We start from the raw sequence: 26,709 nt of genomic DNA, 5'->3' as shown, positions 1-26,709 counted from the left end.
GAATGTGTATCAAATCAAATGTGACACATTAAGAATATATATACAGACATAATCATATAGTCGATAGGCATCATGCCATGCGCATGTCCAGTTTGTCATTTCAAGTGCATAAAGCCAAAGTGAAAAAGTGTTGCAATAGCGATTCGAAAATCACAAGTTAATTAGTTTTAGGATTGAATGCTATCCTTCACGCTTGTGTACAAATTATGTTCACTCAGTGCTTGAGCATCTAGAGATGTCTATTGAGATAATGTTGTATGCTCAAACATCACGTCGGTTCTCGGGTCGTTATTAGATTTTGACGCATTTTTCAGGTTGTCTAACTCGCTAGCTACTAGTACTCTTAGTTGGATTAAGACCGTCACGAAGTCTTGTGTTTATTTCCTATTATCTTTCACTCAGGAACCATCTTGGCTCTTATCTACCCCAAGTAATTTTAGTTATACCAACCAAATTATCATCATCACCCTTTGATCTTTGCTACAAGCTACAACTTATGTTGTATCTAAAAAGGATGCACCTTCGACGGTTTAAATTAAATAACTTTTAAAAAGGATCTTGTTATTTGGCCATTTAACCAAATGTTTGAGAGAAACTTAATTGCAATGGAAATAAGAGTCACATCACGCAAATGTGTTATCATGCATATCATAACGTTATTAATTGAGAATAGCAAAATGTTGATACCCTGTTTCGTGGAAGTCTTTCTACCATGCTTATGTCTTGGGGTTAAAGAATTTGATCAATGCTTCATATTTAGGGCAGACGAAGTCAGTATCACAGAGATCACTGATCAGATTAACGTTGACGACAATCGATAAAGGTGATATAAATATATATGCCAATCAATCAGAATCGGCACGGGATCCGGAGATTGTGATCAGAGACAGCCGGATCTACAGCAGTTTGCATCAGCCATTAAAATCGTACCAACCCCATCCCACATTTAAAAAACAAAAACAAAAACGTGTGTCTGTGATTTGGCTTACTTGTTTGGTTATTCATTTCAATCAATCACATCGTGCACTGCACTCTACACTATCCTATCCCACTACTACACTCTAGCACAGCTACACGTTTAGTAATTTGTTTTTTTAAATATATAGGTGGCACATATACCCACCCAGCCTGCTGCTTCTGCAATTTGCTGATTTTCTTCTGCTTTTGTCACTGTAACTGGGGAGGGAGAAGGGGGTGCATTTTTGCTCACCACTTTAATTATAGGTGTACTCTTATTATCATTCTTAATGCTTGACACGTGTCCATAAACATAACCATAGTTAACTTTTGCTTTGTATTTATGGAATCATGATTATACTTATGGACACGTGTTAAGCATTGAAGTTGGTGGTGAGAGTACACCTATGATTAAAGTGGTGAGCAAAAATGCTCCCAGGGAGAAGGGGGTTCATGTCATGCGTGGCATACTACTCGCTCTATTCATTCGAAACGTGTCATGGTGTTCTTAGTTTTTGGGAAAGGTGTGAAGAGATTTGCTTTGGTTTATGGAGTTCATTAAAATCATCAAATCAAAGGGCAGATGGGTTGATTTAAGGAGACACCATAAATACAGATCACAATCGCATTGGCGAGTTTTTATTTATTTTTACTAGCTAATACTTAGCATAGAATGACTCAACTAATCTAACCCTAACATTATTTGGGCCCATACATATATAAAACTTGGGTTCATGCAAGGCCCATCAGTTGCATACCACAGCCCAACCCAATAAGCCTACAAGTTTTTTTTTGACCGAGAGATTTTTCTCACACACATTATCAAAGTCCGACTGTGCTTGTAAGTAAGGAGATTCAAACACCCGAATTAACCTCTTGATCTCAGAATGGGGGTTTCTTTGATATCATGCTTTAGATGTAGGTAATATACCAAATAAGTAGTAGCTCAAGCGCATTAACAGGTACTAGTGTAAAATTATAAAACACATGCATTTAACAGATTAACTGCAGCAAAAAGGTACCCAAAATGAAGTGGGTTTGATCAATGGCAACATCATAAAAGTTAAAGATAAAAAATCAAACAAAAGATGAAATGTGCAAAAAGTCCACACCTCTTGAATTGTCATTGAAACCTCAAAGTAGACAGCTTACATGACAATCAAAGTTTAGAAGGAAAATTTGATCAGCTTTTTGACATGACCAAGATCGATTCGATGCACATTTTGCACAAAAAAACACAAATTCATACATGGTTTTTCTAATAGAAGATTCTAAGCCACTCTCTAGTGCCTGCCTGATTCCTGTACATTCAGAATCAAGAAGAAACTAAAGTCTGGGTAGTAATCAACTCTCAGTAACTTGTAATTTGTAGTTTGTTAATGCTCTCTTCTTCAGCAATTAATCCAACCTGTGTTCATCTCCACCGGCAATATTCACGCAATTTTTCTTCCACAATCAAAACCCACGAATAACCTCCACTTCCATCAACGCTCATCAAGATTCAAAATCAAAACCCATTTTCTTTTCAATCTTCTACTTTTTTGTTTTTAACTTTTTCACTTTTACCTTTCTCTGCTGTGGGCCCCATCCGGGTTCTGATCCGTCGGAGTGTATTGAATCTTCCTCTGCGTCAGCAAGCAGCACAAGAAACGCGAGCCGTCCGATGGAGCAGTCCTCAACACCTTGGTTGTTCCCGCCAAATCTCCTACCCCGTTCAGCTCCTTCAGAGGCGGCAATGGCGTCGCCGGAGATGACGCCACCGACTCGCCAGCGTCCGAGTTCTCCGTTGACTCGGCACAAGAATTCTCCCTTGAGTCGCCAGAGTAATCCTTCGACTTGATCCTCATGCTGTCGCCGTGGCGGCGTCTGCGCCCGAAGCTCTCTCCCTTCCCCATCAGATCACGGTATCCGATCGCCGACATCTCGTTCACCGCCGGGGCCAGATCAGAGCCGTCGATCACCATCGCTCCAATATTCAACACGCCGTAGAACCTTCCAGAAGGTCGCCGGATCTGGAGCGCGGTAAACGACGGCATCTTGGAGTGGACGTCAAGAAAATTGTTGATCAGAAATCGGACGGAGCCGACGAGGTGATCGCGGAAGGTACCGATGGCGTAGATCTGGACGGAGACGGCGGAGGTCTCGCTGGAGAGGAAGCCCGGCGGGACCTTGAAGAGGAACCGGTCGTTCCAGGTGGGGTTCGAGGCTCCGATCTTGTCGACCCGGGATCGGAGCTTGTGGGCCGAGTCGACCCAGGCGAGGGCGTAGGTCTGCATGCGGCGCAAGGTACCGGCGGGGGCTTTGAGGCCCTGGGCGGAGATGAGGTGGATCTCAAGCACGCGCATCGTGCCCTCGTGATCTCCGTTTTCTTTCTTCATCATCGCTTTCGGGGGCGAATCGACGGACGCGATTCGATCAAGAAAGCAGTGAAGAAAGCGGACGGTCTTGATGAGATTCAAGAACCAGAGGGCAGTCGCCGTAAGACATGCCGGTTAAGAGAGCCAGAGCGGGAAGGATTGGAGGGGCGGGGGGCTGTGTAGAAAAACACGAGCTTCCGAAGTCGGTGGGTCCGATTTAGTTGGGGGAATATTCTCTGGGAAATGAGGTGGTTGGTTTGGGTTTGGCCATGTTGTCCAGAGTCCAGTGTTTACAGGGTGGATGATCTAGTTGAGTAAAATTTGTGGTGCAACTGGGGTTAAAGTAAAACCAGTGGATTTTAGTTGGCACTTGGATGGTAAAATAAAATTAATGGTGTTATTAACCGTTTATCTTTCTTAATTTTAACTTCCAACTGGCATTCCATTTTTATTGTTAACCACTTTTCCTGTAATAGGTAGCTCCTACTGCCATCATGAAATGTCCACCCGCCAAGTGGCAATTAGTGGCGAAAAATGTGGAAATTTAGAATTATGATAATTTAAGAGTTCAATTAAAAAAAGTTGAAAATTAAGAACTAAGATGACTTATGAGTTCCATGAATTATGTCTAAAGTTCATGTATAAGCAGGTGTAGCTTAAGTTAATTAAGAAGGGTAGTGAGCTCACAATCTTGCATTCACGTTTCGGATTACCCTTCGATAGTGAGCTCGTCATTAAGCAGAGTAATTCGTGACAAGCCAACATTTTTTTTTTCCGCAAACTACCCAAGACTCGAGAACTACTGTATCAAAGATAGAAATCGAACAACGCAAGATGGAAGATATATATTCAAACAGTTCTTTATTATTCTGTAAAACTTAGAAAGACCATACAAAGTTCGCACATTGTAGATACAAAGAGATTCAAACCCCACAGACAATAACTCAACATTTGTTTCAAGAATGATCGAGACATGGAGTGACCTTTCTTCACATTGCAACACCAACTGCCCTCTCCTTCAGCGGATTGTTTGATGGTTTGACGCAAGAAGTTCCAGGTGGTGATGCTGCTCTATACCTTCTTGTCCTTACTTTCTTCTTCTTAGCCAGCTTTTTCTCCAAGTCTTTCACTCTTCCGGTCAGTTTAGATATAACTTGCAGCTGTTCGTTTCCTGCTTCCATCAACTTCTGCATCATTTCCCTGAGTTTCTCATTCTCTTCAACTAGGCTTCTTTCATTTTCAACTCCCACGACACATCCCTTGGTGGGGGATGCCAATTCAGTCTTCTGCACTGGAGTAGATTGTGTCTCAAGCAAGAGATTCTCTTTGGCAGTTTCAGCACCACTTGCCAGTCTATTGTCGTCCTCGCATTCAACTTTGTTATCCTCCACCTTTCTGTCCTTTCTGGCGGTTGCTGCTGGCTGGTATTTTGAGTCTTCTGTACTTCTCTCAATTGGCACTTCATCCTCGATAGGCCTCCCTGCATCAGCCAATACAGAGGAGCAAGTAATATCACTGTCGATTATATCTGAAGGTCCATCTTCATGCATGACATCATGAGTTTCGATCTGAACAGGTAAGCTCAATGGTTGGGATTCGATCGACTCAAAGACCAGCGGGAGAAAATCATCTTTGCTGGCTTCTTCTTGTGGAGGGAGCTCCACCTCTGCCTTGAGCACTGAATCTCCAGGGAGTTCCTCATCCTCGTGAGAATCCATCTTTACTCGCTCCTTCGATTGGAGAATAGGCTGCTCCTCCATTTCTCCCTCTGGCTGTAGCTCTAATTGATCCAAATTTGGAGTCCCATCATGCTGTGAAGTGGCATCAAGTACCATTTGATGTTCTTCTTCTCCACTTTCTAAGACATCATCCTCCTTCACTACCTCGACTTCTTCGATCTTCTTAAACTCATTAGCCAGACTCTCCTCATTGATCATGCTCTGCGGCAAATTTGCTTGCTCATGCATCTCTGCTTCCTTATCAGTCACATTAGCACCAGCATTGGGTGAATTTACATCTGGTGACATTTCTAATTCCACTTCTCCACTTTGTTGGACTCCATTCTTGTTCATTTCTATTTTTTCATCCTTCTCAGGCTCTGAAATGGCAGGCTCATTATCAGTTGCTCCTCGAGGCAACTCTTCAAGCTCTATTGTCTGTGGATTCGTATTAACAACTTCAGAAGAGATACCTGTACAAACTGTCTTGTCTTCTACAAGAGATGGAGATTCACTACATTGCTCGAGCTCAGTGGAACCATTGCCCATTTCTGTGTTTAACGTACTGATTTCTCCAGAATTATTTTGTCCATTAACCACATCATTCTTCTGTTCCATAACGGACTCCGAACCAAGATCTTCAGATTTTAGACCACTTGCCACTGGCAGTTCTTGAGCACTATACTCAGATGCTTTGTGCAGCTCTCCATGGTCAGAGAGGTCTGGTTCCTTGGTTCTCAAAGCAAGCACATAATCGATAGTGTGAAGCACATGCCCTTGACAAGGCTCTGTCGCTTGGTGACTGCTATCACTACCACCATCAGCCGGTCCTTCACCAAGTCCTTTCACTTCATCTTTTTGCTCTAGCATGTAGTTATTGTTGTTGGCATTGGAACTGAACTCTTCCACACGTGTAATAGTGGATGCCTCCCGTGGCGTATCTTGACATTTCTTAGCGATTAGATCATCAAGCTTTTCCTGCAAAACTACAAGCTCCCTTGCCAAGGATCTTCTAATGTCTCTGAAGCTTGGGAGCAAACCCTGTTGAACAACAATAAAAGAAGGAACCAGATGAGCATAAATATTGAAAAAAAATCCCACAATTTCAAATATATCTGCAATCCTTAGAGGCCTAAACCAAATATAACTAGAGCAGATTCAGATGCCAAATTCCCTATCTATTGAAAATGACAGAGAGAATGTAATTTCTCATTATATTATGTTTCCACGGTTACAGAGGTATATATATGCATAAGCTGGTGTGGCCACTCTAGGGGCTGTCTACCAACACACACACGTGGTCAGTTTAGGGGCTGTCTGCCAACACACACCAACCCTTAACTTTAACCCATAATTATAGGAAAAACTATTAATTACAACACATCCCCTAAAATAAGGAAGTGAGACAACCACTAGCCAATCACAGCTAGCAGCCACCAAGCTAATCATAGGTAGCTAACGGTTACCAATCTTCCAATACTCCCCCTCAAGCTGGATCAAGGAGGTTAATTGATCCAAGCTTGGAGAGCAAACGTTGAAACTGCGTGGAAGCAAGAGACTTGGTGAAAACGTCAGCAAGTTGATCATGGCTCCGAGTGAATGTGGTTTGAATTACCTTGGACTGAACTTGTTCACGAACATAGTGACAGTCAACTTCAATGTGTTTGGTGCGTTCATGGAACACGGGATTGGAGGCAATATGCATAGCTGCCTGATTGTCACAAAAAAGAGACATAGGTTTGTTGCTTGAAAAACCCAAGTCTGAGATAAGGCCCTTGAGCCAAATGAGTTCACATGCAGTGGAAGCCATGGCTCTGTACTCTGCTTCGGCACTTGAGCGAGCAATTACATTTTGCTTTTTGCTCTTCCATGTCACGATGTTTCCTCCAACAAACGTGCAGTAGCCAGTAGTGGATTTTCTATCAATAGCATTCCCTGCCCAGTCAGCATCGGTGTATGCCATGATTTGAGTATGACCATTGTTCTTCATGATAATTCCCCGACCAATAGAGCCCTTAAGGTATCTTAGAATTCTTTTAACAACATTTAAATGAGCCTCACTGGGTGCATGCATGAATTGGCTTACAAGACTGACGACGTAAGTTATATCCGGTCTAGTAATGGTGAGATATATAAGCTTACCCACCAGTCTTTGGTAGTAACTTATATCACTGAGAGGCTCTCCTTCCAAGTCCAACTTCAATTTGCTATCAAGAGGGGTACGAGCCGGTTTGCAATCCATCATCTTCACTTCTTGAAGCAAGTCAATCACATATTTTCGTTGACTTAAAAACATTCCCTTGTAAGAAGTAGCCATTTCAATCCCAAGGAAGTATTTTAACACTCCTAAGTCTTTAATGGCAAATTTATGATGAAGAGAATGCTTAAGAGTGTTAATCTCATCAATATTATCACCTGTGATGATAATATCATCAACATAGATTAGAACAACTAGTTTACCAACTAATCCAGTTCGAACAAACAAGGATGAATCAGCATGACTTCTCTTGAAACCAAATTTTTCAAGTACTGAGCTCAGCTTGGCATACCAAGCACGTGGAGATTGTTTCAATCCATAAATTGACTTGTGAAGCTTGCAAACCATACCTGAATTTTGTGCTTGTGGATGACCAGGAGGCAATTGCATGTAAACTTCCTCTTCAAGGTCTCCATGCAAAAAGGCATTTTTTACATCCATTTGGTACAACGGCCACTCATGATTAACTGCAACAGATAACAAAACCCTCACTGTACTCATCTTAGCCACGGGAGCAAATGTCTCCTTATAATCAACTCCAAACGTTTGAGTGAAACCGCGAGCCACCAATCTTGCCTTGTGTCTTTCAATTGAGCCATCAGAATTAAACTTGGTTTTGTAGATCCACCTACTGCCTACCACCTTCTTTCCCTTTGGAAGTTGGACTACACTCCAGGTTTTATTTTCGTCCAAAGCCTTGAGTTCTTCTTCCATGGCTAGCCTCCAAACATCTTGAAGATTGGCTTCTTGAAAATTCCTCGGTTCACTTTCATTTGACAGTTTACTGAGAAAAGCTGCATGGGAGGGAGAGACTTTGGAGTAATTTACATACTTGTGAATTGGGTACCTTGCATTGTACGTTACATAGTCTTGTAGCCTTGATGGTGGATGCCTATTTCGAGTTGGATTCCTTCGAGGTTGAGATGGGATTATAGTAGGTTCAGCTCCACTCTCCTCTATAGATGATGTGTCATTGTCATGAGGAACAACTTGTGCTTCTGAGGCTTCAGTTTCATCTCCAATAATCACGTTGTCATTAATGGTTGCATGAGAGTCACTGTCGTGAGGTACTGAATGAACACAATCACTTATTTCCCCTGAATTTGGTAATGGAAAGAGATCTAGTAATTGCTCCCCCTGACGATTTTGATCTGATGGTTTGTTGAAATAAGGTTTGATCTCATCAAACCTTACATCTCTTGAGACAAATAGCTTCCTGGAACATGGATTGTAACATTTGTAACCTTTTTGACTGGAGGAGTAACCCATGAAAACACATTTAACTGCCTTGGGATCCAGCTTGTCTCGGTGATGGGATTGAATATGAGCATAACACGTACATCCAAAGATTCTCAGATGGGAAAGGTTAATTTTTTTGTTTTGCATGACCTCATATGGTGATTTTGAATCCAGAACACGACTAGGCAGTCTGTTGATGAGGTAGGTGGCTGCAAGAACTCCTTGAGACCAAAACCTCTTAGGCACATTCATTTGTAACATTAGGGCCCTGGTTTTCTCAAGTAGGTCTCTATTCTTCCTTTCGGCAATTCCATTTTGCTGAGGAGTACCTACACAACTTGTTTGATGTATAATTCCATGTGTGCTCAAATAGTCAGTCATATTTTTGGATGTATATTCAGTGCCATTATCAGACCTTAGTATGTGAATTTGAGATGAAAAATGGTTCATGACAAGATTATGAAAATTCTTGAAAGCATCCATGACTTCACTTTTGAATTTTAGGAGGTACAACCAAGTGACTCTTGAAAAATCATCAACAAAAGTAACGTAGTACCTATAACCATCAAAAGACTCTAGAGGTGCAGGTCCCCAAACATCGGAGTGCACCATCTCAAAAAGCTTGCTAGCTCTAGATATGGAAGAGTTAAATGGAAGTCTAGTAAATTTTGACAAATGACAAATTTCACATACAAGTGAGGATTTGCATAAACTAGGAAACAAAGTAGACAAAACAAATTCTGAGGGATGTGCTAGACGTTGGTGCCACAACTGATGTTCTAGATTTGAACTGACTTGGAACCCTTTTGGAACATTAAGGTCCTTTGAAAAATAGTACAGCCCATTTAGGTAGTGACCTTCACCAATCAGCTTCTTGGTGGCTAGATCCTGAAAAACAACATTGTGAGGAGAGAAAATTGCACGACAGTTGAGAGAATTTGTAATTCTTCCTACTGACAACAATTGAAAAGGGAAGGATGGAACATATAATGCTGTGGACTCAACACTATCTGAAATCAGTTTAACTTTCCCTCTACCTAGAACGGGTACACCTCTACCATTTGCTACAGAAACTAGTGATGGTTTAGTGTAGCTTTCAAAATTGTATAGCTTTGAATATTGATTTGTCATGTGATCAGTGGCACCTGAGTCTATAATCCAAAAATCATGAGAATGACTAACATTTAGAGCAGTTGAAAGAGCACACATAATACCTGGAATATTTCCTTGAGGTACACGATTAGACTCAGCTAAGAATCCTGCAAACTGCCCAAGAAGAGCAGTTTGATTTTCACCAGTCAATACTTCACCTGTGCTTCCTCTTTTGGTTTGAAGATAGGCTGAGAACTCATTTATCAAGTCAGCCGGATTGGCTGTGAAGTTTGTCAGCCCTTTAATTGATGTGGCAGCAGCAGCATGGTTTTTGTTTGTATGTGATCTGGTTTGTGAGCCCTTGTAGTCTCTTGAAGGCTTGTTCTCAAACTTTGGCTTCAACTCAGGGTGTAATATCCAACATCGATCTATTAGATGTCCAACATTATTGCAGTGTAAACACTTCAGATCTGGCCTTTTTCCCTTGTACACTTTATCTCCATATGATTTTTGGTTTGTCACAAAAGCTCTAGCCTCAGACATACTAGAATTTATGTCAACATTCATGACTTTCCTACGTACTTCTTCTCGCTGGACAGTAGTGCAAACACTTGCAAATGATGGAAGTTCGGGGTTCATTAGAATATGGCTTCTAAGATCTTCATATTCAGAGCCCAAACTTGCTAGCAAATGAAAGATTTTGTCTTCCTCAGACCTTTTTAACAGTACGTCAGCATCGATAGTATGTGGTCGATACATATCTAGTTCGTTCCACATATTTCTCATGCAACCGAGATGATGAACAAAGGATTTATCACCTTGTTGGAGACTTGCAAGATTCCTCTTAAGTTGGAACACTCGAGCTGCATTGTTTTGATTTCCATACATATCTTTGACTGCCTTCCAAAGAGAAAGAGAGGATTCTGAAAAACTGAAGATTTCAGACAGCTTAGGATCCATGGAGTTGAGGAGCCATGACATGACCAATTGGTCTTTGCACAGCCATGCTTCATACTTCGGAGATGAGGCGTCAGGTGCCTCAATGCTTCCATTAATAAATCCAAGTTTGGATCTTCCTCCAAGGGCAAGAGATACTGCTCTAGACCATGGAAGATAGTTAAACTCATTTAACAACACAGAGCACAATCGTTGGTTTGGGTTGACTTCAGCTTCTGGAAAACTAGAACGAGGTGCTGTGAAGCTTTCAGTTTCAGAGCCAAAAGGATTATCTTCTGCCATTATTGAATAGAATGTACAGAAGGAACGAAGGAAAAGAAAATGGAGACAGGCCTGTTAAGGTTCCTGCTCTGATACCATATTGAAAATGACAGAGAGAATGTAATTTCTCATTATATTATGTTTCCACGGTTACAGAGGTATATATATGCATAAGCTGGTGTGGCCACTCTAGGGGCTGTCTACCAACACACACACGTGGTCAGTTTAGGGGCTGTCTGCCAACACACACCAACCCTTAACTTTAACCCATAATTATAGGAAAAACTATTAATTACAACACATCCCCTAAAATAAGGAAGTGAGACAACCACTAGCCAATCACAGCTAGCAGCCACCAAGCTAATCATAGGTAGCTAACGGTTACCAATCTTCCAATACTATCCAACACCATGCATCACAAAACCAGCACACATTTCAATTACTTCTTTTTCTTTTTTGTTCAAACATTTCAATTACTTCTAAACTGACAATACGTGAAAAATGGTTCATTATCTGTCCATCTGTATATGCGTCTGAATGATAGTGTGTGCATGTGTTTGCATAAAGGATTTTCACATGCGAGGCAACCACGCAGTGATGCACACATGAATTTTTTTAAATCTTGGTTAGCATACACCCAAATTTATAAATTAAAAGATAAAGACCAATTATTTCCATAAGAATCCAACAAGAAAGTAAAAATTGATTAAATGAGCCAAGCACATACCTGAATGGTATCCAATTTGAGAAGAATTCTCATGATGGTTTCCCCAATTACCACCTTTTGCTTGTCGTAGTTCTGGAGATCAGAAGTCTCCAAAGATGTGATATGATTCCGAACATCACCCACCTGCTCACGCACTTCAGCTATTTGCTTCAGTTTCTTCAATGGTTCCCACCTCCTAATCTCGAACCCACGGTAGGCAGATTGAATACGCACAGCAGCTTCTATATCCGACATGGTCTTTTTCTCGAGTTTCCTTCCATCAACGACTGATTTGACCGTCTCTATGGGCTTCTTTATCTCTTCCACATTGTCAACTGTTGTACCTCGTGCCTTTATTGGTCCTTCAACCTCATTGACCTCACATCTACTTTCATCTTTCCCAGCTTCCCCAATGGTTGGCTTCCTGGATATCCCCTCTTTGGAGCTAACAGGAATCTGGGGAGTACGCATCGCATCCTTGTCTACAGTGATGTTCCTATCCACCACTGGAATAACCTTCTCCTTTTTGGAAGGCTCCACCTCGTTGCTGTTCTTTGGAGCAGACTTTGAATCTTGTTGTGCGTTCTCTTGCAAGCCCAAAGAACCAGAGGGTTTGGTAGCATCAGTTGAACTCTCTTGCTTGAGTCCTTTTGCACCAGGAGGACTAGGAGATCGCGAACTCCCATTTGCCTTCTTCTTCTTCGGCAAAGGATCAACTCTGAGGCAAACAGGAGGCAGCTCAGATGACTTTTTCGGGAAAGAGGATTGTCCTCTAACACTGGTACCAGAAGGTTTGTTAGCTACATTATCTTCTACATCTTTCACAGGTACACTTCTTCCTCTTCTCTCAGTGTCTTCATATTTGTTCTCCTCCTCCTCTTCATTCATTTGCTTCACATGTATGCTTTTCTGATTAGCAGTCTTTTCCTTCCTCTCAACAACACCCTGACCAGCAGGTTTCTCTTCATTCACTCCAGTCTCGTTTGTAACATCACCCTTCTCATAAATGTTCATTGGAACAATCTTTGGAGTGGAATTCATTTCCCTCTTATCCTCCTTTCCAACTTCCTCCTTTTGCTTGTTTTCATAAGGCAACAAGAAGAATGTAAATGGAAATTGCTTCTTTTGGTCTTCACTCTGCTGATCCTGAGAAGCATTCACATCCTTATCCTTCTTTCCAATCTCCTCATAGGATGGCACCCAGAAAGTTGGAAATGGAAATTCCTTGTTTTTATCCTCCATCTGTTTCTGTTGATCCTGAACCTGCCCCCTATTTCCACCTTGCATCAAAGACCCAATGTTGTTCAAGTCAAAGGGGAACCACCCATGCCTTTGATCTCCTTCCTGAGACTTCAAACTCTCATGAGGCTTCGAATTGCATGGAATTTTCTTCTCATCTATGGTCTCTGGTTCAGAAAGCTTCCTTTTCTCTCCACCATTCATGGATTCGGGCGGAATCCACACAATTGGGTAAGGGTAGTTTTTCAACTGAACCGGAACTAAAGAGTCATGCGTCTTCTTTTCAACATCCGGTCCTTGTTCTTCAATCTTAACACCCTTATCCATATTCTGGTGGCAAGCATGATTAGGACACCCACAGCAGTGAAAACTTGGAGGCATATTCTTATCATACTCATATTTAGGAATCTCCATAGAATAATGAGGAGGAGGAGGTACATAGTGGACAGGGTAGGCTTCTTGATATGGAGCAGGATAACCTCCATAAAAGTATACTGGTGATGGCATTGAAGCATGAGGGTGAGAGGGTCTGAAGCCGGGGACGTTGTTATGGCTACAACACGAATGGCACGGAGTTGGGTAGCTGTAGTTGCCACCATAGGGCCAAGGCTCGAATGGCCTAGGTGAGTTGGCTCTGAGACCAGGATAATGGGGCTGAGGGAAAGAGAAGGTTTGGTTTCTTTGGTAGGGGTCTGAATCCATGTATCTGTACACTGGCATCATTTTTGACCAAATTTATACACACAAACACCAAAAAAGTCCTCCAAAACGTTTAAGCAGCACCAAGAGCTGACAAAAGAACAAGATGAAAATTAGAAGAAAATTCATAAATCACTAAAAGGGGAAAAAAAAAAAAAAAAAGCTCCTCAAAACTCCAATTTTCAAACTATAGCAGACAAGGAACCAACAAGGACCAAATGCAGACTGGATTCAAATTGATGTGTTTTTGAAGACAATGGGAATCAGAAGATGCAGAATCAAAATTTTACATAGAGCCCAAATTGAAGGAAAGAGATGCTGAGAACTCCAATTTCCAAGTCATAGCAAACAGAGAAGCATCAAATTCAAATTGATGAATGCTTAGGGACAATGCAAATGAAAAGATACATAACCAAGTATTTATAAAAACTCCAGATTCAGGGAAAGAAAATGCTTAAAAATCCAACTTTCAAACCACATCAGACAAAGAGCCAACAAGCAGCCAGTGGAAATTTACATTCAGATGAATTGATTTTTGAAAACAAAGCAAATTAGAAGATGCAAAATCAAAAGCTCTTACGAAGTTCAAATTTTTAATTCATGGGTTATCACTATCTACTGCTTATCTTCTCTCAGTGGATCTCACAATATTATAGAAACAAAGAACAAGCCAAAATCAAAATTGTAAGGCAAAACAGAGGAAGAAGAAGAACCACAACTTACAATTTATTTTCTGGAGAAATATCAAACAGCCAATTACGGTTCCACAATCCGGATGACTCAGTTAACGGAGCAAATCGGTCCACAAACCCGAAAAGGCGAAAAATGGAAGCTTGTTGTTGTGTGTCTCTCTCTGGCTTTTTTCAGAAATCAGTCTCTGTTCTGATAAGGGAGGGCGTCAGATGCTTGGAGATTTATAGAAGGGTTAGAATCGGAAATAACGGGAAAAAATCTAAGCTTTGTCTTCGAGATGTTTCCCGCGCCATCTAACGGTGAAGTTTCGAGACCCTTCTGATAACGTGCACTTCGTCTTTGTCCACCACGTGTCAGTTTTCTCCCAAAGAATGTAAATCATTCTACGGCCTTTTATTTTTTTGGGGTGTGTGATAATAATAGCGTCCAATATTTTTATTTTTTCTTATTTGGAGGGAGATTTTTTTTTTAATTGTTTAATTTTCTGTGAAAATGATATTTGTAGAGAATTCTATCAAATACATATATCATCATGATGTTCTTAACCACTTCAATTACTATAAAAGATGAAAAGTTCTTAACCTATATATGTTATAGGCACCATGTTCACAACCTCAAATATTTATCTCCCTTCTGATGATGCTCGACAACTCGCACAAAGCAAAGTTTCTCACACCCCCTCAAATATTTTCATGTCATTCTCTACATACTAGTGCTTGAAATATACAAAAACTTTGGAATGAATCTAGAACTATTGCGAGTGGGCCATATTCACAATGTTGACTTAGACAGAGGAGAGTGGTTTCAAAACTTTCTTTTACAACTCAGGTGCAAGTCCATATATAGATTAAGCCCAAAGAAGCCACTGGTATATCAAACTCATTAGAACAACTCACCACATTCCGTGAAGTCAATATGGTTGTGGATGCCCTTGCAAGTTGCTTCCCTTAGTCATTCGCTTTCGCCTTCGTAGCTTTGGGAGAGTGGTCTCCCCCTTTATGTTGGTTCCTCCTTTTATTTGGACTTGTTTGGGCCTGCTTGTCTTAAAGGATTGTGTCTCAGCTAGTTTTCCTTTCTCGCATAAAAATAAATAAAATAAACTCATTAGAACAACTATGGCTGCCTTTTTCACCAACTTGTGTTGGTAATCTTCCTACTGGTTCCGAAATTATGTGCTGGGTTCATTGTCGTTTGCTGGGGCCAAAATGAAGGGAGTGCACACTAACAGAAACCACAGGAAGATATCGCATTGTGAACATAGGATTCCTCTAAAAATTTGGAAATGGCTCAATGGTGCACTTTCCACTGGCATATTTGACTATGTTTGGGTTTAATTCTACAACAATCCACATGGCATACAATTCACAGTTTGATTATATGCGAATCACCTATATTTGAATTGTAGATTATTGTTGTATTTTCTGATGCGGGATGTGGGAGCAAATTTCCTCCCACGGGAATATTCGGTTGACAGATTCCTTCGTCTTCTTCGCCGCCTCTTTCTCCCTGCAAAATAGAACAAATGAGAGGACCACACCCGGGGGGTGTTGGCCAAAGGCCCTCCGATGCCTAAATTAGTTCAAGAGTTTTGTAAAGAAAACACTAGCTAACTAGGGTACGGAGTTATATGTGTTTATGGGGTAAACCGGGCGGCCGGAGCCTTATGTAAAAGAGGGAGAGAAAGGAGGTGGCTAGGGTTTGTGAGAAATAATTTCTGCAGAGATTTGGTAGTAATTTTTTTTTGTCCCTCAACCCTTGTGTGTGACCATCCTTTTATAGAGGTCTCGGGAGCTAGGGTTTCAGAGGAATAATTCCGTAGCTGAAAGGGAATTATTTCTCTCCCATTTGGCGAGATTTGACTAATTAGGGATTTGATTTATTAGGGATATAAATCAAATCCCTAATTGTGGTAATCAATCAAATCAATACCTAATTTAATTAGGTAACTCCTCCTTTAATTGAGAATTGTCGTAGGAATCAAATCAATCCTCAACCTAATTAGGTAACATTCTATTTAATTGGGTAATCTCCAATTAAATTGAATAATTCCTAATTAGGTCAAATAATCCCCAAATGGTAGGAATTATTTGACCTAGGGTTATGAATTAATTCGGTTCCCACACGGGACTTACACATCATTGCTTGTATTGAGCCACTTACACCAAGACTGTGTGTAATTTACGCCCTGACTATGAGATCGGCTTAAAATAAAGCACTCATGCTCTTTCATCAGTTTAATTTAATAATAAAGCTAATGCTGTTGAAATAATCTTTAGTTAGTTATATAAGATGTCCTATAAATCATTATTGGTAGACTTTCCTTTCAAATTGCATAAAACTAACCTCTAAACCAGCAAGAAAAAGTGCATTAAAATTCATGAACTTGGATGTAGATCATTTATCCTGAAAAGTCGAACAAATGTACATATACCATTTGATAATTCCGTTCCTTAGCAAGTAATACTAGAGGCTTGACTTGAAGTAACCAAGCAAATCATTGCCCGCCTTATTAAGATTATGCAGGACAGAAGAAGAGCAAAGGCATCTTTCGGGTCTCAAATCTGATTTGTTTTTGTTTAAGAAAAGATTGTCAACATGAATTATTAGTTAATTAGCTGATTGTTTGGTTAAATATAGTGTCTACCACTCTGGCTTCTGCTCCAGCAAAGGAAGCAATGCATGATGCATCAATATATTGAAATCAGTAGAAAGTTACAAGTGTTCATCAGTCTCATACGTTCCTAAAGAAAAAAATGTGACCTAGAGCAAGGAAATTACACAGCCAATTAGGGGCATTTACAAACCCCTATTAGATAGTCGTGGCCTGGTGCTTAGTCAAGCGAACCATGTACTGCAGGCTTAACTTCAAGTGATATCGTTTTTGTTTCTGTATCTAGCAATCTGGGAAATGAACCTTTCCAGACTGGTTTTTCCTACGCAAAAGCGATCCCCGTTTTGGTACAACTTGGAGGATATAAGATCCTCCTAATTGCAAATATTGAAGCTGTTTTGATTGGCTTCTGGTCTAGCAAGGGAAGCAATGCATTGAAACCAGTAGAAAGCTACATGTTTATGTGTTCATCAATTTCATAATTCCTTTCAGAAAAATGTGACCTAGAGTAGTGGCCTAGTGCTTAGCACGTCTGAATTAAAGTCAAGCCAACCAGCAGGCTGGACTACAATATTTTTTATCAACCCCTGAAAAAAAATGGGATTAACCTATTTATTTTCTCAACCCTAAACTCTCTACCTACTGGTGCTGCTTGACAAATGGCACCAAGCCAAGTTTGTCAACCCCTAAAAAAATAGCTAGCCCAATACAATCATTTGTATTGTCCTTGTCAGTAAGTTACTAAATGTTTGACCACAACTCAAGCAAATTGAGTAATGTCATTGAGTCCAAAGTACAGCTCAAAATTTTGATTATATTTATACATGGGTCTGGTATTATTCCAAGAAAGAATTTTAAGGTTTCAGAATATACATTCAGTACGCTCAGATGCAAGTCTATAAATAGAGTAAACCCACAGGAACCCTGGTACCAAACTCATTGGAAGTACAATTATGGCTGCCTTGTTTACCAAGTTTTGTTCTCAAGCTGCCATAGTCTTCCTATTGGTTCTCCCTTCCTTGGTTTCCAAATCAGATGCCGGGAGCATTGTGGTTTATTGGGGCCAAAATGGTGGGGAGGGCACCCTAACAGAAACATGTAACACTGGAAGATACCGAATTGTCAACATTGGATTCCTCTCAAAATTTGGCAGAGGCCAAACACCTGAGATCAACCTAGCCGGCCACTGTAACCCGAAGTCAAATGGTTGCCATAGAGCGAGTATTGGCATCAAAAACTGCCAAAGGAAGGGGATTAAAGTCCTGCTTTCGATTGGTGGTGGTTTTGGGAGCTATGGGCTATCATCTGAAAATGATGCTAAGAATGTAGCCAACTACATATGGAACAACTTCTTAGGGGGGAGATCAAATTCAAGGCCTCTAGGTGATGCCATATTGGACGGCGTTGATTTCGACATTGAGAAAGGTGGGCCTCATTATGTTACACTTGCTAGAATGTTGGCTGCGCATAGCACAAGAGGCAGAAAAGTGTACTTATCAGCAGCACCACAATGCCCATTTCCTGACCAGCATCTCAATGCTGCATTATCCACCGGTCTGTTTGACTATGTTTGGGTTCAGTTCTACAACAACCCACAGTGTGAATTTAGCTCCAGAAACCCCAATGCCTTCAGGAGATATTGGAACCGATGGACCTCCTCTATACGTGCCAAAATCTTTGTTGGGCTTCCAGCTTCGAGCACAGTTGCTGGCAGTGGTTTCGTGCCTGCAAATGATCTAATAAACGAAGTGTTACCTTTTGTTAAGAGGTCTCCCAAATATGGCGGTGTCATGCTCTATGACAAGTTCAATGATGACAAGAGTGGCTATAGTCCTAAAATCAGAGGCAGAGTGTAATTTAAGCCTGGACTATGATTAAAATGGCTTATAACAAGTTAATAAAGCAGTTGCTGCAGTCCTGCTCTTTCATCGTTGTAATTTAAGCCTGGAATATGATCAAAATGGCTCAAAATAAATGAATAAAGCAGTTGTTGCCCTTTCATCAGTGTAATTTTATGATAAAGTTAACGCTGTAATAAATCCCAAGTTTTTTTGGTCCAATGAAACATTGTTATCAGTACACCTTCCTTTCAAGTTGCATTAAACTAACTGTCGACACTAGTTAACGTCACAAAAAATGAAAATGAAAAAGAAAGAACAGATATATCGAAGATTAATGATAACTCTGTTTCATAGCAAAACCATGTTCACAAAATTGACTAAGACAGAAAAGTATCCAAATTCACAGAATTCATGCTCACCATGAATTTTGTATACCTTTCTCCCTAATAGTTTCCTTAGTTGTTTACGACTTGGGTAGCCCTTTAGTTAGGAGTGGGGGATCAACCTCCAAAACCTTCCATATGCCTATTAGCTAGTCCCAATACCCTTCTAGCTACAATAATAGAATTAAAAACCACCATTAATTTGTTGAAAGAAGAACCATCAACTTGAACTTTGTATACCTTTTCTCCTTGGTAATTATTACTTGTTTGGAAAGAACTCAAAAAACCCATGTTCACAAAATTGAAATATGCCGAACTCAGATACCGCAAAGTCTATAAATAGGTTAATCCCAAAGGAACCTTCGGCATCAAACTCATAAGAAAACAAGTATGGTTGCCTTGTTCACCAAGTTTTGTTCTCAAGCTCACTGTCTTCCTATTGATTCTCCCAGTCTTGTTTTCCAAATCCAATGCCGGAGTCATTGTGATTTATTGGGGCCAAAATGGTGGCGAGGGCTCACTAACAAAAACATGTAACACCGGTAGATATCAAGTTGTTAACATAGCATTCCTTTCAAAATTGGGCAATAGCACCTCAAATCAACTTAGCAGGTCAATGTGATCCAGCATCCAACGGTTGCCGAAAAGTGAGTGCTGGCATCAAAAACTGCCAAAGGAAGGGCATTAAGGTCCTTCTTTCGATTGGTGGCAGCGCAGGGAATTATGGACTATCATCTGAAGCTGATGCTAATAGTGTAGCAGACTACCTATCGAACAACTTCTTATGGGGGAAATCAAAGTCAAGGCCTCTAGGCAACGCCGGTTTGGACGGTATAGATTTCGACATTGAGAAAGGTGGACCTCACTATGATACACTTGCTAGGAGGTGTTTGTGCCTGATAAATCACGGCCATGAGCAGGCCGAAGGAGCCCTTTATCTCGGCCCTGGCACTTGTTTGCAGAGGCTGAAACGCAGCGTTTCGCCAGGGTACTTCGCCTTCTTAAAAATAAAAGAAGGAAATGCTAAGGCACGATCATCTCGGCCTCAAGCATAGACCGAGGCCGAGGCCGAACAAATTTGCGGCCAAGGCATTAAAGGCAAATCATCACGTGACAGCAGGGTCCCAGGCTTCATTTAATGAAGTAGTGCCTGTTTAATGCAGCAAAACCCATTGGCCACAAAGTAGCATTTAATGCATGAGGGAAGGTGGGAAGTGACTGAAGTCAGGATTTGGTGATGAAGATCAGAGTGATTAGACGTGGACATTCTCACAAAGATTCTGACAGCTTGAGATGTTGGTTCACTAGCTATCCAGGCAATAAATGCGTTTCCACGGCCAGAAGTTCAAAACCCACGATTGAGCGCGGCGGCCGAGATTCACCAGGATTTCTGGGGTCTCATCACCATACTTCACGATCCCAAATGTCGATTGGATTGCCCACTTGCGCTAATCAGACTCCACTATGCGTAAATTCAGCCTCGATTACTCATCCAGGGACTCTTCCTATAAATACAAGACTCGAGCTACATTCAAAGGGTTCAAACACCAAAACAAGCCTCCTACGGAGCAACTTATTTTCTTATGTAATGCACTTTCAATATATTTACTTGCTTTCCTAGGAGTAGTGTTAGGTTGTAAGCAGAATCCATTCATCAATATATCATACGACCCTTGATTTTCAAGGCGCCGGAGCACCATCTCTGTTTGTTCGCTCACTCACCCCATATATCACACGACCGTCGCTCCCTGAGCAGCGCGCCGGAGCACCGCCCAAAACCCACCACCAACACCATCACTCAACGGCCTTGTAGTTCAGGCCGTGAACCTAACAGCCGAGACCAGTTCCTCTCTCGGCTACAATCGTTTGACCAAGAAGACAGATCAAACAGGCGCACCATTCACCCATCCAACGCTCATCAAAACATCAACGCACGGTAAACCGTGCTGGCACGCCCGCGCACAACCGCACCGCACCCAAAAGCAGGAAACCCCGTGTTAACGCACGTCCCCTCGGCCCGGAACTCCAGGCCGTGAGATTTGCGCGGCAGACACTTTTGGCACGCCCGGTGGGACTCTTGTCAAAAACTTATGATGGAAACCAGCGTTCCAATCACGACGGACCGCATGGCCAGGTCCATACAGAGACCGGCAGTGATGGAAGAACTGATGTCCAAGCAGGCCTATAGGATAGAAACATCCTTCGCGGCCGCAATGGACAGATTCTCCTCCGAGTTGCGGACACTTTTCCAAGAGGAGATGCTGACGGCCTCGCCCGCGTTGTCTCCTGGAGCTGGACAAAGAGGCCGAGAGCACGAAAGGCCGAACCTGGTGACAAAAACAGCAGTCTCGGCGTCTCTAACCATGCCGAGGTATTAGGTTACGGCCAGCACTCTCTACGACCGGCCAACAGCTGGGGGCAGGCCCAGCCTACAAGGGCGAACCCCGGGCCAAACCAACCGGCAAAGAAGGCATGTAGCCCACTCCACGCTCTAGCCAAGGCTTTGAGGGGGAGTCCTATGGTGTCTACGGCCGAGCAATTCGGCCCAACCCATACTTTGGCCGATCAGGCACGGTCCGGCCAGAGCAGTATGACCGAAGCGTCACCACAACAATACGAGCAAAAAGGCACTACTGCTGCGCTATCGTTGCAAATACAGGATTCGGTCAGTCAGACGACAACGCAAACGCGCCCAGGTTCCCTCCATGGTATAGATCAGCAGAATCAGGTGACTATACCTCGATGGCCAGCCGACCGAGATTATCTCGGCCAAACCCACGGCGTCTCTATAAAACAACTCGGCCCGGTTATGACGGCCGAGCTTTACGTTCAAACGGCCCAGCATGTAAGGCCGCAAAACGGCGTGCAACAGGACAGACCGCTTCAAAGGCTTCAATCCGAGCACATCCGGCCTGTCACAAAAGACGGTGTGATACAGGGGGAACCGGGGGCACCCTGTTACCCAAGACCGTGCCTACCAAGGGGACCTAGCGAGCGGCACAACTTGTTTCCCAAAGTTTTTTGGGCCAGCCGCGCCTCAGAGAATCCGGTCGTGGTCATGCCTCTCTATATCTTGGCCGACGGCCATGACCCTAATAAACTATTAGAGAGAAGGGTTCGAGTCCTTCGGGCTGTCGGGCAACGTGGCCGAAAGGGGAAGGCTCACTCACAGATGATGCTCAGGAGATCGAAGAAATCAGGGCGGTCGAAGCTCGACGACTACCACTCGGCGCAAGTTCAAAAGAAGACGGCACCGAGGACCTATGATAAAAAAGTTAAGAAAAAGAAAAGAGGGAGGTAGGTGAGCGATTCAAATAAACGGTGCGGTCAATATAAAGCGAAAAGACATGCATTCGGTCATTCAGAAAAGGGGGGATCCACCCTATATTCATGTTTTGAGAGATCATTTGTACAGAGGGTTAGAACGGCCAGTCGAGGCCAAAACGGTACACAGATGTGTTAGCCTAAAAACCAGGGTTTTATTCCGGCCTTCATAAACGTAAGGGCCTTCACTCAGGATACAGGTGCGGCAGGGTAAACCCAAGGCCGTCATTATGACCAGTGGCCGGGCCGTATTTCTGGATATAGGCGCAGCCAGGCGTGGCTAGAACCGGCACTTCGGCCACGTTAAGGGCCGTCACCCCGGCCATGGTAAGTGGCCATCCCTCTGCCTACGGTAAGCGGCCGTCATTCTGGCCGAATTAAGGGTCGTCACTCCGGCCATATTGAGGGCCGTCGCTTCTGCCGTAGACGCAACCACGGTACTCAGCCGGACGAATACAACCGTTTTGAAGTCATCATGCCAGGTCGTTCCATCTCCGTCAATCACTTTGCAGTTCCTCCTCGGCTTCGCACGAAGAAATGTCGTCTTCTTCCACGAGCGAGAAGGAATCTCGGCCGTTTTTTGCCCCTGGCCCACAACGACTTTCCAGAAAAAAAAAAGACGATTAGTGGACGGCAGAGAGGGAGAAGCCATCTAGGCCAGGCCAAACTGCCGAGTCATGGGGATCAGCAGAGGGGATTTTTTTGTTTTTTTTTGGAAGGGCTGCAGCAGAGGCTATTAGGGCAGAAATTAAAAGAGAGGCTCGGAGTAGCTTTTTGAAAGGGATGAACTCGGGGATTTTTGGGGTATGAAGAAAGGGCGAAGGAGTTAGGTTTTTATACTCATACTGGAGTTCGAGATGAGGGGGTGTGATTCTCGTAAAACGGAATGGCCCGACAGCATATTCAGAGCACGTGAAATTATGGCAGGAGCCTGGCGGCCGGCGATTCGATTCGCAAGAGAAATGATGGCTCGTGCGAATAAAGGGGGCAATGGCGTGTTAAAGGTCCCGCGACCGTCATTTCACTTGACAAGGTGAAGCGACGCCTTGGGCAATAATGACCTGCACGACGTGCCCCAAAACGTTAAAAGCGCCGACTGACTGACGCATTTAATGCCCCAGTTGTCAATCACTTCAGAAAGGAATGCAAAGGGTCCATCCCTTGGAATCCATTCGGCCCCTACCCATGCCGAGGCCGAAGAATCCAGGGATGTGGGGGCAATGTTTGTACCTGATAAATCACGGCCATGAGCAGGCCGAAGGAGCCCTTTATCTCGGCCCTGGCACTTGTTTGCAGAGGCTGAAACGCAGTGTTTCGCCAGGGTACTTCGCCTTCTTAAAAATAAAAGAAGAAAATGCTAAGGCACGATCATCTCGGCCTCAAGCATAGACCGAGGCCGAGGCCGAACAAATTTGCGGCCAAGGCATTAAAGGCAAATCATCACGTGACAGCAGGGTCCCAGGCTTCATTTAATGAAGTAGTGCCTGTTTAATGCAGCAAAACCCATTGGCCACAAAGTAGCATTTAATGCATGAGGGAAGGTGGGAAGTGACTGAAGTCAGGATTTGGTGATGAAGATCAGAGTGATTAGACGTGGACATTCTCACAAAGATTCTGACAGCTTGAGATGTTGGTTCACCAGCTATCCAGGCAATAAATGCGTCTCCACGGCCAGAAGTTCAAAACCCACGATTGAGCACGGCGGCCGAGATTCACCAGGATTTCTGGGGTCTCATCACCATACTTCACGATCCCAAATGTCGATTGGATTGCCCACTTGCGCTAATCAGACTCCACTATGCGTAAATTCAGCCTCGATTACTCATCCAGGGACTCTTCCTATAAATACAAGACTCGAGCTACATTCAAAGGGTTCAAACACCAAAACAAGCCTCCCACGGAGCAACTTATTTTCTTCTGTAATGCACTTTCAATATCTTTACTTGCTTTCCTAGGAGTAGTGTTAGGTTGTAAGTAGAATCCATTCATCAATATATCATACGACCCTTGATTTTCAAGGCGCCGGAGCACCATCTCTGTTTGTTCGCTCACTCACCCCATATATCACACGACTGTCGCTCCCTGAGCAGCGCGCCGGAGCACCGCCCAAAACCCACCACCAACACCATCACTCAACGGCCTTGTAGTTCAGGCCGTGAACCTAACAGCCGAGACCAGTTCCTCTCTCGGCTACAATCGTTTGACCAAGAAGACAGATCAAACAGGCGCACCATTCACCCATCCAACGCTCATCAAAACATCAACGCACGGTAAACCGTGCTGGCACGCCCGCGCACAACCGCACCGCACCCAAAAGCAGGAAACCCCGTGTTAACGCACGTCCCCTCGGCCCGGAACTCCAGGCCGTGAGATTTGCGCGGTAGACAGGAGGTTGTCTGAGTATAGCAAAAGAGGCAAAAAAAGTGTACTTAAGTGCAGCACCACAATGCCCATTTCCTGACCAGTATCTCAATAGCGCACTATCCACTGGCCTATTTGACTACGTTTGGGTTCAATTCTACAACAACCCTCGGTGTGAATTTACCTCCAGCAACCCCAATGCCTTCCAGAACTCATGGAACAGATGGACGTCCTCTATAAAAGCAGGTCAGTTCTTCGTTGGGCTTCCGGCTTCGTGTACAACTGCTGGCAGTGGTTTTGTGCGCTCGAATGATCTGATAAACAAAGCATTACCTTCTGTTAAGAGGTCACCCAAATATGGTGGTGTCATGCTCTATGACAAGTTCAATGATGACAAGAGTGGCTATAGTTCTGAGATCAAAGGCAAATTGTAATTTAAGCCTGGATTGTGATCAAAATGGCTTCTAATAAAGTAAATAAAGATGCAGTCCTGTTCTTTCGTTAGTTTAATTTTATAATAAAGAAAGAATATATAGCAAATAACAATTGTAATTCTGTTTCCTAGCAAATCATGCTCACCTTATTAAGATTATATAGAACAATGAAACTTCACATTGTCTTCACACCCACTGAGAGAGGCTGCTTTAGAATTGTCTCTGATCAACTTCTAACTCTCTCCAACCAAAGTCTAAAACTCCCTATGCTCACATTTTGTATAATGAAATTTACGTTGACCGCAGCCAGAACAATGCTGTAACCAAATTTAACTCGTTACGTCTAAATTATGTTTTGGTTTTAGTTCTACAAATAAGGAAATTGTTCAAGAGAAGCAGTAAATATATCACTCTGTTTTTGCTATCTCCAATTTTGGTTTTAGTTAGGCACTGGGGATCAACCTCCAAAACGTCCCATGCCTCTCTAACTAGCCAAGTCTCCACTACCCTACATCAATTAATTTTGTTAAAAGAAGAAAGATCAACATGAATTTTGCAGACTTCTCTTCTAAGTAGTTATTACATGTTTGGCGAGAACTCAAGAAAACCATGTTCACAAAATTGACTAAGACAGAAAAAGGAGACAATCTTAAGCCAACCCAATATATTACTCCCTAGCGAATGACCCCAAAAAAAAAAACACTTGTATCCATATCTAAAGCTATTCAGACTTTAGTTCAGACAACCGTCTTCGATCCGTTTCATTTTTATATTATCTGTTGCAAAGTAGCCTAGTTGATACGGCTTAGCACCATTGACTTGAAGTCAAGCCAACCTTGTACATTACCTAGAGTCTGTGGCATAGTGTTGTGTAGATACAGCTGCACCAAAATCGATTCAGTTGCATCCTCAACTTGTGATACTCGCAAGTGCACGAGCCGTTGGTAGTTTAGCATATGTAAGTGCGAGGTCGATCCCACGAGGATTGGTGATTGAATGATCCAATTCATTTCCCTACACAAAATAGAAATGAAAAAAAAAAGGAAATAAATACAACAAGAAAGAAAGAAAATAACTAACTCAAGCAGATAAGTTCCCAAGTTCAATTTAGATTAATGGATTGATTCTAGCTAAAGTATGATTAAGCCATGGTGTGTGGTCATAACCTTGTGTTCCTAATTCCCTAATTTGATCATTTGTTGTCTAACCTAAAATTAAGCATTAGGAACCCATTAAGCATAGAAGAACATTTTAAACAACCAAGTATGTATCTAATCCCTGTTGTCGAATGTCCATACATACTCTTCCTATTCATAGTTCAATTCGAATTAAAGCATGGTGTATACTCTTAATTCAAACCAAGATAGCTAACATGCAAGCCTAAATGGTGATCAATCATTCAAACTAGCATATTAACTTATAAGCATAATGAATAAGAACATGAACCATAATTGAAACTTGGAAACTAATCAAACTTGAAACTAAAGAAAAGAATTTACATAACAATGAAAATTAAAGTAGAACTTGGAAAGACTTAAAGAGAATTTCAGCACAAATATTTCATTACAACAATTGAAAAC

At 42.4% G+C, this 26,709-nt stretch overlaps 3 protein-coding genes and 1 pseudogene across 3 annotated transcripts; 2 read left to right on the top strand and 2 right to left on the bottom strand.

Moving 5' to 3' along the window:
* Positions 1-2,053: 2,053 nt before the first annotated feature.
* On the bottom strand, positions 2,054-3,613 carry LOC110751838 (Calcium-dependent lipid-binding (CaLB domain) family protein). Its single transcript, XM_021952368.2, has one exon. The coding sequence runs from the start codon at positions 3,336-3,338 to the stop codon at positions 2,520-2,522; it is 819 nt and encodes a 272-aa protein (XP_021808060.1). The 5' UTR covers positions 3,339-3,613; the 3' UTR covers positions 2,054-2,519.
* Positions 3,614-4,160: 547 nt separating this feature from the next.
* Positions 4,161-14,378, bottom strand: BAG6 (BCL-2-associated athanogene 6). Its single transcript, XM_021952305.2, has 3 exons — positions 14,206-14,378; positions 11,566-13,572; positions 4,161-6,073 (listed from the first exon to the last, which is right to left on the bottom strand). The coding sequence occupies exons 2-3, from the start codon at positions 13,504-13,506 to the stop codon at positions 4,304-4,306; spliced, it is 3,711 nt and encodes a 1,236-aa protein (XP_021807997.1). The 5' UTR covers positions 13,507-13,572; positions 14,206-14,378; the 3' UTR covers positions 4,161-4,303.
* Positions 14,379-17,739: 3,361 nt separating this feature from the next.
* Positions 17,740-18,642, top strand: LOC110751792 (acidic endochitinase-like). The gene has a single exon (XM_021952306.1). The coding sequence runs from the start codon at positions 17,740-17,742 to the stop codon at positions 18,640-18,642; it is 903 nt and encodes a 300-aa protein (XP_021807998.1).
* A 758-nt stretch (positions 18,643-19,400) lies between these two features.
* Positions 19,401-25,129, top strand: LOC110751859 (hevamine-A-like; annotated as a pseudogene).
* The last annotated feature ends 1,580 nt before the right edge of the window (positions 25,130-26,709 follow it).

The sequence above is a fragment of the Prunus avium genome, chromosome 2, assembly GCF_965620075.1.
Source record: "Prunus avium chromosome 2, drPruAviu1.hap1.1, whole genome shotgun sequence".
In the NCBI taxonomy this organism is placed as follows: domain Eukaryota; kingdom Viridiplantae; phylum Streptophyta; class Magnoliopsida; order Rosales; family Rosaceae; genus Prunus; species Prunus avium.
The sequence above is the reverse complement of the archived record's forward strand: the minus strand, read 5'-3'. Positions and strand labels throughout refer to the sequence as shown.